Consider the following 14,045-nt stretch of genomic DNA (forward strand, 5'->3'; position numbering starts at 1 on the left):
AATTTCAGATTTATCAAGGATATTCTGTAAACCAGTGTCAAAGTACTATAATGACCTTTAACCATCCTGTTGCTTGTTATATTGATCTACTATTGTGTTACACTGTGTTCTGAACTGCTAAAATTCAGGTATGTTTTTTCTACCTTTCCTAAGTGCTTACCTCACACACTGAATAATAAAACCCTACCTGCATATTCCAGTGTAGGTATAGCTCATCTGCACATCAGTTGTGACTCAGTATTTCACATCCTCATGAATAAGCAAATAACCTATTTCAAGATTAGTAAATAAAATCTTTCAGCACAGTTATGTTTCATTTAATTTAATCATTAATTATATTAACATGAATTGTGCTTAGCATTGCTGAACGTTGCTTAACATTTTGAAGTTTGACAAACCCTGCCTTGTGTGCACTTCTTTGTTGATACCAGAAGTCAAACAAAAAGTCTGGTAAGAGTCAAAGTAATGATGGCATGGTCCAAAATGTGTCACTGGGAATGGCAGCCCCTGACTTGAGCTGGAAATTCATCAGTGAGCTGAAATCCAAAGCAAGACAAGGTGCAACTTTTTTATTTAAGGTTTATGTATTAGTCACAGGATAGAGGCACCATGTTGCACTTTAAGTGTCTACACCTTTTAGAGGACTAGAGTCCACATAAAAATAGTTTGTGTTGGTGATACATACCCATTTCCTGGTGGATAGACTTAAAAATACGTGTCTTGAAGTATAGCTGAGAACAATATTGTAGTTATCATGTTGTATTTTGCTTCACAGTGACATGTTTCTTGCACGTTCCAGATTCCCCCCTTTTCTTCTTTTTCCTTAGAAAAACCCCCAAAAATGGAAAATATCTGATGCCTCCAGTACTTCTACTGTGAGATCTCTAAAAGCATTTTATTTTGTTAAAGCACTTTCTTCTGCTGAAGAATCAGTTCTTCAGAACTGGACAACTGAAGAATCAATTGCCCTTGAGAAATCAAGGTTGACAAGCTGCAATGGTACTTTCATTTCCCAAAAATGCTGTCCATAGAAGACTTGGACTTAGAGTCTAGTTATAAGCTGATAGTTTGAAGCAGTTGACGTAGTTTTTCAAGTAACCTTCCTTCATATGGAAGAAAGTGATTTTAATACTGAAACATCATGTAAGGAAGGATATTAATATTTGTGTTATGTATCCTCTCAACTGCCTCCTGGTGTTGCAGAGTGAGTAGTAATAACAAAGGGATTTCTGTGCTCATAAAAGCTAAAGGCAAAGAGTTCATGAATCTGTATCAAACAATAAGCTCTGTGGCAAATTTTTTTAGCAGTGGCTCCACCTGCAAGACAACCTATGCAAGAAGGAGGGATAGGACTGAAAGCTTAGCAAAAATAAGTAGCTGAAGTGATATACCCTCCACTCCTGAAGCTGTTTATGAAGTAGCAAAGGAACTGTTGAGCACACTAACTCATCCTCTTGCCAAAACAAACAATACAACTGCAACTGGCTGTAGTGGTGGAAGGGAAAATGCTTGTTCTGGATAGTGACAACAGGGCCATCCTGTCTGTTTTCTAGTTGCACAAGTTGTAGGGAGTGTGTCAGGAGATCAGGAAGCTAGAGCTGCTGGAGCCTCAGTTCTCAGCATGCTCCTGAAGAACTGAAAAGGAACAGTGTGGGAGATAGCTCCAGATGAAGTGGATGTACTTTGAAGGATAGTCAGAGAAGGAACTCCTAGACCAGCAGCCCATAGATCTGAAGAAAAAAACACTACAGAAAAAGAATTAATTACTCCCATACTGATGTCTTCCCATTACAAAAACTTAAGGAACCCATACTTTTAGGTTTTGCTAACTGCAATTTAACTGTGATGTCTTTGGAAACACATTATCCCATGCTTGCCTTCAGGGCTCCTCTGAACCACCTGGTGGTGTATTTCCCTATGAAAAACAGGGTGTTATATTAAAGCAATCAGAAATCTGAAAAAGAGTAATTTTACTTAAACTCCCACTGCCACTGCTTAAGAGGATGTCTCTCAGGAGTAAACCAATCAGGATAACCAGCCCACACAGTCGGGCTGACTGTTCCAAAGCAAATAAACACACACAGGGAACACAGTAAGAGTGCCAGCTGAAGAATGTTGAAATACAACAGTGGGTGACAGCTGGTTCATACAAACTGAACTGGTTTTGTCCAAATAAACCAGCATGGACTTTCCCCTAGCTTTTGTTCTGAGCTGGCTCAAGGCTTCAGCCTGTGCTGGGGTTGAGTTGTGGCTGATGTAACCAGCCCCACAGATGGACCAAGGCAGGAGGGCACCTGTGTCTGGGCCAACCCTCTGCTCAGAGCAGTGTCAGGGAGATCAGGGCTGTGTCCCATCAGGTTTTGAATATCTTGGATGAGATCCTACTTTTCTGAGCAGCCTGCTCCCTTGTGTGACTCACCCTTGGAGTAAAACATTGTTTTCTTTTGTTTGAATGAGATTTCCTGTGCTCACTTGTGTCCTTTGTCTCTTGTTCTGTCACCTGGCGCCACTGAGAAGGGTCTGGCTTTCAGTGCTTGTGTCAGGAATTTATATCCGAGCTCTCTCCAAGTTGAATATGCCCAGGTGTCTCCACTTCTCACCCATGACAAATGCTCTGACACCTCATCCATCTTTGTGGCCTGCCACAGGTCTCCCTCTGTTATGTCTGTGTCTCTCTCATCCTGGAAATCCCAGAGCAGGATGCAGCACTCCAGGTACCATGGAATTCAGAATCATGGAATGCTTTGGGCTGGAAGGGACCTTAAAGATAATGTAGTTCCATCTGCTCTGACATGGCCTGGGACATTTTCCACTAGACCAGGTTACTCAAAGCCCCATCCAACCTGGCATTGAACATTTCCAGGGGTAGGGCATCCATGGCTTCTGTGGGCCACAGGTGTGTCTGAGCAGGACTGAGTGAGGGATCCCTCCCCTGCCTGCTGCTGACGCTCTGCCTGACCCAGCCCGAGGTGCTCTTGCCTTCTTTGTCCAGTTGCTGGAAACAAGGGCTCAACTTGGAGTCCACCAGGAGCCCCCAGGGCCTGTCCTGCAGAGCTGCTTCCCAGCAGGTTGATCCCTGGCCTGTCCCAGTGCAGGGTTTGCCCCTTCTGGAGTGGGAGCTGGCACTTCCCCACGCAGAGCTCCATCAGGTCCCTGTCAGACCACTTCTCCAGCCTGTAGAGATCCCTCAGGACAAATCATTCCAGCAGTGCTCCTGTGCCACTTCCCAGCTTTAAAGAGCTGCCACTCATTTGCCCATCTTTATCTCCATGATTGATGAATACTTCTTCCATAAATTCCAGTAATTTACATATATATAGTAATTAGAAAAGCATACATGTACATGCAGCAGTCATACTGGGCCCAGCTACAGCTGATAATGGGACAGCATTCCAATAGCTGATACAGATCTAGGGCTCTTTAGATGGAAAGATTAGAGCTTGGATGCTGACATGGATATTAAGAAGCTTGCTTATATTGCACAGAGTTCCAGTAACAGACATTGTATTAGCTTTTGCTGGAAAAAAAATATTTATAAGCTTCTGAAATTAATTAAATTAATAAAATTCCAATCTTCTAATATTGCAGCTTGATGAGTCATGAAATATGAGTACACTCTTGTGCAGGGCAGCTAAGGGCAAGGTTACAATTCTGCTGTGTGAAAGGAAGACACTGGAGTCTCAGGCAGAGGGAGAAGTCTGATATTGAGTGATAAGTGTTTGTGTGCTGATGTGCTATTTAAATGTATTTTTGTTTCCAGGGTGTGTGTCGGTGTGTGTTTTGTTTCTGACACACACAACTGATTTCCATAGAGGAGACTATGGATTTGTAAAGGCTATGGGTGAAGGCCATATCCTTGGATAATCCTGGAGCACTGGATGTGTAGAAGGCAGCTGGAAGCCACAAAGAGACAGAATAAGAATCCAGCAGGTGCACTCCTTAAATGTACCCATCAGATATACCCCATGTTTCTTTTGCAAAATAACAGAAGCACCTTCTGCTCCCAGCTACCACCCCCAGCAATGTTTGCTATTTCATGAACACTTCTCTCCACAGCTCACAAAGGCTTTTGAACCTGTAGCAATTGCCACACTATGGTATAAGACCAAAACCTGTTTGGCATATTGGCCCCACCCCACCTCTGCATCAAACCTGTACTATGACTATGTTCCTTCCTGTTATTTCACTTGTGTTTTCCTGCTTTTTCCTGAACATGGAGGGACGTGAGGAAATGTGATTTCTAACCCAGTCCTTGAATCCTTGAATCACTGAAGCAGAATGCAGAATTGCATGTATTTCACCTGTACATCAGAGCAACTTAAAGCATGTCTCAGAGTGGCTGCTTTTCTGCTTTATATACATCAGTGTGTACTTGTGCCTCATGTAAAAATATTAGTGACAATGTGTCTGAAAGATGATGTGCAAGAATAAACTGACACCTTCCATCAATTCATTTATGGTACTTTAATACCAAGTTAATACATTTCTCAATTAAGAATTTATAAACTGGTAATTCATAAAAAAAAATCACAGCTTCAGAAAAAGCTAACTTTAACAGTTTGTCCCCTCCCCGCCAACAAGCAGTTTACAATATATTTCAACTATGTTGGTAGAAAGTTAACAGTGATGTGAAACTCTTAAAAAACATTTGCAACAGCAATTGAAAATAAAATAATGATTCTTACTCAGTGAAAAATTAATAGGAATTGTGTTTCCCTGTAAAAGATAAGTCAGAAAAGCAGCAAAAGTTCCCTCTCCTACTTGTTAGGTACAAGCTCTCCCCCTGCCACATTTATCATGGGCAAAGGCAACACTTCAGCATTATTCGTTCACAGGTCCAGCACTTCAGTGGTTTTGGCAAGACTCAGAGGTCATATTCAGAAATCCAGAGTTTGAGGTGTGTGCTGCCCCTGCTCCCTGTGCTCCACAGGCTGCTCCACTCTTCCTCGGGGTACAGTGGGATCAGAAACAGCTCAGAGTAAAGGTAAGGAGTATGAGATTTTTTTCTATGGGATCATATTATTTCACTCTTCACCTCTCCAATACAAACTGGAAACACCAGAAATTTTGGCTGTCACACTTCACATGTGAGTATTTACAGGAGAGACAGGATTTGAATGATGCTGTTATATTTTCACTTGTATACAAAATCCCTTCTCTCTGCTGAAGTTATACATGCAACCACAGGACAAAAAATGTTCCTTCTCTATCTTCTAAGTTAAAAGTCACATTTTCAAAAGTCATTGCACTTTACAATAAAAAGGCAATTAATATGCATTTGATATTAAATATATTGTACAGACCTGAACTTCTGTGCAATTCATTGCTTCAGACATATAACATCCTTTTAAAAACTAAGCCTCTAATCAAAGAAAAACTTCGTTAAAGACAAAAATCTTTAAGAACAAATGCACACAAAAAAACTTCTCCCTTTAACTCCTAGTGCATTTAAACACATCTTTGAAATTCTCTGTGTTCCCACATTTAACCTTGCTGCCATTCCATACTGGTCTAACATCACTACAAAAGAACACCTCCTCTTTGACCTAACCAATAAGGCTGGCATTTGGGATGTTGTTGGTACAAACAGGAAAGCTGAAGATAAGATTATTACCTCACTCCTTTCATGTGGAAAACAAAAGATTTCAAAGTGGATGGGATTCAGCTGTCACCATTGTCTGTAAATGCCAGTGGCCCATTTCAGGTGCCAGTACTTACTTTACCGAGCCAGGGTTTTGGATTGTCCCAGCATATTTTGCAACATCTTGCAGTTAAAACTACGGACATGGAAACTGAAAGGGAGATTTTGGTCCCTGAGATATACTAAATTAAATCAAGAACTAAAGCACTGATATTTAATTTGGAGTGGACCCTCTTTAATGAAAACTAAGTTAGCTTCAACTTTCTACAGTTTAACAAATAGTCACTTAAGCAGGATGACAGGATATATGCAGTATTGGTCAAGAAAAGTGCGCTGTACAGAGTAGTTTGAAAAGTTATCAGTTGCTGATATCAAGCAGCTGTCCTGTCAATAGCATGCTGCATCAAACTTGTCTTTCCAAGACAGCACAAAACCACAGGATGAAACATGGCCTTAACCAAAACTCCACTTTCTCTCATCTATTTAAAGGTACAACTACAGGATTTGGTGTCATAAATACCTATGATGGGCCAAGCGACTACATGTGCCAGAGCCAAACCCAACTTTTTAACCTTGCAACTGAATGTTTCAGCAATACTCTGGGGACCACAGCAGCAAACTCCTCATTGCCAAACCAGAGGCAATGTGTGCTGTGGCAATACATCTTGGGCTAGTGTTTAAAAAGTTTGTACCATGGAAGGTGTTTCACACCTGTGGCAACTACAATAAAACATCTTTGGCAACCACGGGCATATGAAAAGTAATTCACAGCAGCTGGAAGAATTGTAAGATGTTTATAAAGTTCCATAGTGCGTCATTAACTTTCTGAAGTGTGTTGCATGAAGTACCAAACTGAAAAGGACAGCTAAACATCTGCCATCATTACCTCAGAGACTGGAGGTTTTTTTCATACCACTTTCTCAGACAAAGCTAGGGCTTGTGAAATTTTAGAGGATGATGTGAGATTGTCCACACAAAGGCTTCCAGTGCATTTGGAGTTGATTTGGGTAAGGGAACAGAGTAATGAAGGGCTGAAGACTGAATTTTCAGTGCACCACTGGGAAGTTATGCAGGGACTGGTGACAGATGGATTCGTGAATAGATTGAACCACAAAAGTAGCATAATCACGTTGGTGGTGGAATCTCTTCAGACAACATAAAAAAACCGAAACAAAAAAATCAGCTGCATCCAGTGAGTCCACTAAGTAGCCTCATTTACCTTAAATAAAAAATGTGTGCGTTAGGAATACAGAACTTATTCTAAAACATTAGTAACACTCTATAACACAGCTGAGCTATAATAGGAATTCAGTAAAACCAACTTTTGTTTTCAACTACTGCAATTAAAAATTAGATATGTCATGTGACACCAGATAAGCCTGCTCTTAAGTGTGTGGGATGTGCACAGTAGGGGGAGCAGAGACCACACTACTAAGATGGGTAAATTTTTAACAAGTAGAAGGAATGAAAGAAGGTAACTTAAGCTTATTTTCTTCTAAATATGAGTTCAACTTTCAGAAATTTGGAAAATATTACTGCAACTATCTTGCAGAACTGCAGTGATCCCTATATATAAATTAGTACGCAATTTGGCAGTAACAACCACAACAAAAGAAATTAAAAAGGAAATCCAGAATATTACCAAAAAAAACCAAACCAAAAAAACCAACCAAAAAAACCCCCACAGGGTATTTAAGCAGGGACAATATAGTTTTGCTGATCAGCACTGATGTCTCATTCAGTGAGAATAAAGTCAAATAACTTTACACCCCAGATGCACATAAGACCCCATATATAGCCAATCCCAACTACACCTGACTTGAGAGATGCCAATTTAAACCCACAAAAGCATTTATTTAAATTTGAGTCTAATAAAAAATAGGATCATCTTCAGTTAACTCCTACCCACCCCCTGCAAAAAAACTTCCCAAAACCCAAAAGAAACAAAAAAACTACAGCTATGGAATATATTGAAATCTCTCTGATGTCCACTTCCAAAATGAGTGTGAAAAACTGAAAAAAATCTTAGCATAAGAACTCCAGTTGTTATATGCACCTTGCTTCAATGGTGAAAAATACCACCCATTTCTCTCCAGGAGAGAAGAATGAAGATCATAAGATACAAGTAACTGGCCTGATTTTGGTGAAATTATATAATTAATAGAGTATTGTTTAGTCATCAGATGCCACATAATAGAGCAGCTTAGCAGGTCTGTAAATGGGGTTTTACTGTGCTAGTGTTCTCTATTCTGGCACAGCAGATTTTTCCTTCACATTTCAGTAGCTGTAAAATCATGGCCCTGCCCTAGAGAGACATGTTCAACATCAGCACTGTTGCTATGTGAGATTTGCTGCTGTTTCAGCACATGAAGGATGAATTCAATCCCCCCCAAATTCAATCCTCAATCCTACTACTTTGATGACTGCACTGGAGTTACAGTTTTTCACTAAAATATAAAATGTAACAAATTAATTAAAAGGAGTTTCTGCACTGAATTAGGAGGAAAGCCTGGTCAGCAAGTTCTAACTTTTAAAAACAAAGGATATTTACCAGAGCAACTGTCTAAGGGGGAAGCAGTGTGCTCCAATTGATAATGCAAATTCTGTGTCTCATGTTCTACACTAACGCACAGCTGGGCAAAACTACAACCTGTACGTAACATCACTGTTGCTGCTCCTTCTAGACCTCATCATTTTTAAAACAAAGAACAGGAAACTTCTCCTCTTCCCAAGCTTATAATGTAAATAGTGAAGCAATATATTAACATATAAAGTAATTTTACTGGTATGTATAACAACTATATACACATAGTAACGGTAACCATATCAATAGTTACTGTTATCTGAAAACAAGGTCATAAAGGTCACAGTGAGTTGAGATTAATATGTTTCTCAATTGTGGGTCAGAAAGGCACGGACAAAATTAAAGAAGAAAGAAAAATAAATTTTTTGTTATGAGTTCCAGCAGTGCAAGTTTAATATGCAGGTTACTGATTAGTTGTTTTTAAAAAGCAATCCCACAATTTAAGTTGCTTATTTGCTCATTTATCATTGATTTTCCATATTATTTTAAGTACCCTCTACGTGGTGAAGCACCTGACTTGGAATTTATATTCATGTTACTTTGTTCAGCTTGTTAAAAATTTACCCACTTATTCACAGCTGGTTTTATTTTGTTCTTCATAATATAGATCTTACTCACAGATACATTCCAGAGTTAGTAAATAACTGAAAATCCATTTGTTCATTTTGATTTTTTGCCTAGCACTTTTTTAGCTTGATTTTAGCTCTCCTATAAGCTGCAACCATCTCTTCCATGCAAGGAAAATTACAGTTGAATAGTTAATTCAGACTGAATGAGTAGAAATAAAATACAAACACATCATCACAGGAGCATGCTAGAGTCCTCAACTGTCTATTTAATTAACACCTCCTTGCCTATCTCTCCAAAACCAAAACAAAAAAAGAAAACTAAACAACCCCCAAATAGCTTACTAAGCAGCAACAATGCCTATACTGTAAAATAGTTTCTCTGCAATGAAATTCTGTGACAAGGAATAAATGATATCATCAAATTTCCTGTTCTTACTGTAAGAATAGCTTAACGACATGTCTTACTTCTGGCATAAGTAACTGTCATCTACATTAACAGTTTTCTTTTAAAATAAATTGTATATTAACAGGTTGAAGATGCATCTTCATTGCATATGCACACAGTCCCTTCCCAGTTTTGCAGTTAAGCCTTTTAGGGCCTCTTCTTTTTAGACTAAATTAATTCACTTATCCATCAAGAGCAAAGTACAAGAAGAATGTTTTATAGATTTAGTAGATTTTAGAAGATTTCTAACAATACAATAGGTTCAAGGGGTCCAGAAAAATCAAATGGGTGCATGAAGCCTTTCAGGGACAGAAGAAATAGTTTTCACTTAATTTAAACAAGGTCCTCAAAATCATTAAAAACAGTGCAAGAAGAAATACAGGATAAAGGATGGAACCTTATTCTATCTGCCATGCACACTGTAAAGCAGGCAATGCATAACTCTGCTAGGCTGCTCCAACCTGTATCCCTCTTGTAAACTGTGTGCAATCTGCACAGACAAAGGAGAGTCCAAAGTTTCATGTGCATCCAACAACTACAAATTAAATGGCACATGAGGATGGATTTGAGATGGCATTCCCTTGGTTCCCTTAAGCACATTATGCCTGATTCACACCCTCAAATGTTTGTGTGCATGAACAACAAAAAGCATCAGTCATTTTTGCTAGAAACAGACAGATGGAATACAAAAAACCCCAAAACTTAAAATAGTGCAGATAGTTTTTAAAGTGATCTAATTCAAATAATAACTAACCTGAGATGTACTTTGCTCCGATTAACATTAGCATGCTACTCATAATAAAAACACTGAAAGGCAGACTAGAGAAGATACTACTGTCACCTGATGGCATCCAGGGGATGGTGTTTCCAGTCAAGCAAATCAAAAGAGAAATATATATATAAATTGCAGTATATGTGTTAAATATATATGAAAAGCAAAAAGTAACAAATGTAGTGACATTTGCAGAAAAACAAAAAAAATATTATGCATAAACTCCATAATAATTCAAAGAGGTTCTCTCTGTAAGAGTTCAAGTCCAAATTCCACTGTCAGTACTATCCAGGTTGAGCCCATTTCCAGTATTCTCCAATCCCAACCTACCCCTAAAGTATCAAAGAACTAAGGAAAATAACATTTTCCCCCCAGGTGTTAGACCAGAAAATCACTAAAGTAAGTTTTGATAAACATATCTCCTCACATAAACTGAAGAAAAAACATCTAGATTTATTTACTGCAAGGCAGAATTTTTTATTCTAGTAAGATAAGCATCAGGTTAGATGTAAGGGTACCAAATCATAAAGGTCAATACTGAAGGGAATCATATTGCTCCTGTTAATTCACCTATTTCCCTTCCCAGTAGCCTTGGCAGAATTGTTTGTAAACCACAGTGTTAAATAAAATATTTAAGCCAACATATAGGATGGCAAAAGGAAAATTTTAGCTTTCAAGAAGAAAGTGGCCACATGCAGCTTGAGGGCTCCAACTGTGGATTTTGGGTTGTGGAGGGAGTTTAAATTTTTAGGATTCTTTACTTAATACTTTTCATTTTAATAGTTTTTCCAATAAAAGGGAAATTAAATGAGGATAAAACCCATACATGATGTGTTATATTATTACTCAGGACTAAAAACTTATCCCAAAATAGTACTAAAATAAACATTCAAATTATAGATCACAGGAAGACTGCAGATTTAATTTAATTCAATCGTGACAGATGAGAAAGCCCTCTACTTCAGAAGAAAATTCTTGTTCAGTCCCTCAAAAGTTTTTTTTTCATATTTTCTGTATGTAAACAATAGGTCTGTGTAATTCTTTACTTTATGATAACTCCTTGCTCTTACCCGCTATGGGTCAAATAGATTTCAACATGGATATCAATCCCTCCTTCCTACACAGCAAATAATGAAGGCAGATACAGCAAGCAAAACCACAGGATGGAACTTTTCTCCTTTGCAGCGTGAGGTTATGGTATAAGAAAGTTTACAAAGTCCCTGTGATCTAAGCATTGTGCTGTATCTTGTCTTGCAAGTGAGATTTTTTCTTTTGCAAACCAGTGCCATGGTGCAAAACCTGCAGCTATTCAGGAGGAAGACCTGGCTTATCTATTTTCCTGCTTTGTTTCCACAGTGGATTTAAGTAATGACCTTTAAATCACTATAATAGTCCAGAGATGGTATGAACAGAAAAGGTCAACAAAAGCAAGATGAGCTCCCTAGGTTAACTGGCTCATTAATAATACTTGACCTGCATTAATTTTTGGTTTACCATTTGAAGGACTGCCAGATGTCTCCCATCCCATAGACTTCATCACAGCTTTCTTCCACCTGGCATAGCGATATTCACTTTCTGAAATCAGAAAAAATCAGAAAACAGAAAAGCCTCTCAATGCATAGGAATGCAACCACAAATATTTAAGAACCAGACATGGCAATATGAGTTTTTCACTCTTTTGCACAGTATCATTTGTTTGCACACAGAAAGTAATATAAAATCCTTTTCTGAATACAAAAAAACTCCACACCAAACCCCACAGTTATGCATAGTAAGAAGAAATAAAAGACATTTTCTTCATGTTCACCAATAAGAAGATTTACAAGTAGGACAAAAATTAAGCAATTGATATTTATGTAGAAACCCTTCAAATGCTGTCTTGAAGTAGGGATTTTAGAAGTAATTATAATCAAAATGGTAAGCCAAAATTATGTACCAAAAATTAAGAAAGAATTGAAAAGACAAAAAAGCATTTATCTTGCCACAGGGATTAATTATGTCAAGTGCACACTTTCCATCTCTAAAAGCACTTTAGAACTGATGAGAAAGATAGCTAGCTAAAAACCAGTAATTAATGTAGGCTTTTTAAAGACAAAAGAAACTCGAGTACCCAAAACCATTCCTGTCAACATCTGTGAAAAAAATAAGTTTGCAACTCAGGTAACACAAAAAGGTTTTACCCTCTGGGTTTATCTGTGGTTCAAATCGTTCACATGTCACTGCTGTCAAATCTCCAGGATTCAGACTCCAAACTTCAACACCTTCTGCAGCTCCTGCTGCCATAGCAGCTCCTAAGGCTGTTGTTTCAGTCATTGATGGCTTTACTGAAGCAAAGCACAGAGAAGACCATAATGATTTTTAATGGAAGTCACCTTGATGACATCAGGACTAAAGATTGTATCAAGATACAACAAGATTGCTGTGTCTTGATAGATTGTTGTATCTATCAAGATACAACAACAAGCTACCCAATTTGCTCTCAACAGCCATTAAAAACTAATGTTTTCAGCATTAAAAAGCAAGCAAGAGTTGTAAATTCATCTTACCTACTGGAATACAGAGAATGTCTGATTGGAGTTGCATGAGGATTTTGTTATTGGTCATTCCTCCATCTACTTGTAACTGACTTAGTGGAATCCCACAGTCCTTGTTCATAGCATCTAGAATCTTAAATAAGAGTAATACGTTACAATTTAATTGCACAGAAATTCTCTGATACCTTCTAAGTGTAAAGCACTGATACTACAGCATTTGCTGAAGAGGGTTATGCAGATAAATCCTCTCTCTTATACATTACAAGCCAAAACAGACAAAATGACAGCACCATTTTGTTTAACACACAGCATGTGCATTCTCTTCATTACAGACATCCTAGTGCAGGATACCTTTCTCCTCAGGTGCTCTGATGAATCCTATGTGCTGCTTACATGGAGAGGAATTTTAAGAAAAGCTGATGAGAACATTTATCAAAGCTAACAAAGGAAGCAGCAATAATAAATTATTCAGTTGATCATCCTTTGTCTAGATACTTTCTCTAATTCAATTGATTAAATAATTGAAGAATTAAAACATTTGGCAATCTGGAAGACCTTCAATAAGAACTGAGGTATGTTGAAATGTTTTGAAAGAGCAGCCTTTTCAAATATTTTCAATTAGTTGTTGAAAACTGAGAATTTTATATTAAACAAAATAGAGAGCAAAAATAAACTGTTAGTGTGATTTTTAATAGAATTATATTTCCTTCATTTGGGTACAGTCTCTAGCTGAAAAGTGCTGAAGTGTTTGCAAGGGATAATTAACTAAGATGTAGTATTTAATTCACTGATACCTCAATATGCTTTTTAGAGGGCTTGCCTCAAACCTGAGTTACTGGTAACACCATGGCATTACCCCATAAGCACCAATAAATACAGAATAGTGGTTTTTGTAGAAGCAGTCAGTTAAATGTCTCATTTACAGTTTATAAGACTAGTGCATAAGTACGGTGCATTACAAGTAAATTAACAGTGCCCAGCACATTAACAAGTACAGTATGATTTTCTCTCTGTAATTTTTCAGTGTATTTAAATAAAAAAGAGGTGTGTTTTTCTCAGCTTTAAATGACAAAGCAACACAGACCACAAAAAAAGACTAAACCTACAGGGCACTCTGCCCTGTTCTGTAGCTCACAAAGTACCCAGTAATACAATATTTAGCAGGAATAGTCAACATGCTACTTAAAGAACAAAAAATTGTAGGCTTGCAAGACAGTGAAAACTACATGGAGATGAACTATCCAGGAGATTCTCCCAGTTTCCAGAAAGTAAGCCAGCAAGGTCCCTTACCAGAAAAATCTTTAAAGGAACTAAAGGAACTGCCCAGGATAAATAAAGGTTAAAAATTACAAGGTAGGAAGAGTAAGGCCAGTTTTCATGGTGGCAGCATTTGCTTATGAGCCTGCACTGCTCAATGCACTAGAAATAAATTGGAAACCAGTATTCTTGCACAAATTTTGCTGGCAGTACTATACTACTTATTTCCTCCACATACATCAT

General features: G+C 38.0%; 1 protein-coding gene across 4 annotated transcripts in view; it reads right to left on the reverse strand.

Moving 5' to 3' along the window:
• Window positions 1-4,445: 4,445 nt before the first annotated feature.
• Window positions 4,446-14,045, reverse strand: part of GK (glycerol kinase) — a 35,190-nt gene continuing 25,590 nt past the window's right edge. For 2 of the 4 annotated variants that reach the window (XM_039714048.1, XM_039714047.1), the window contains 5 exons: window positions 12,558-12,678; window positions 12,192-12,335; window positions 11,506-11,586; window positions 9,994-10,080; window positions 4,446-6,860 (listed from right to left, as the gene is read on the reverse strand). In XM_039714048.1, the coding sequence (XP_039569982.1) occupies window positions 6,853-6,860; window positions 9,994-10,080; window positions 11,506-11,586; window positions 12,192-12,335; window positions 12,558-12,678 (441 nt within the window). In that variant the 3' untranslated portion in view covers window positions 4,446-6,852. Of the gene's footprint in view, window positions 6,861-9,993; window positions 10,081-10,444; window positions 11,587-12,191; window positions 12,336-12,557; window positions 12,679-14,045 lie in introns of those variants that run through there. The other 2 variants (XM_039714051.1, XM_039714049.1) reach the window with 2 other exon arrangements.

The sequence above is a fragment of the Passer montanus genome, unplaced genomic scaffold, assembly GCF_014805655.1.
Source record: "Passer montanus isolate IOZ18808 unplaced genomic scaffold, ASM1480565v1 scaffold3, whole genome shotgun sequence".
Taxonomy (NCBI): Eukaryota; Metazoa; Chordata; class Aves; order Passeriformes; family Passeridae; genus Passer; species Passer montanus.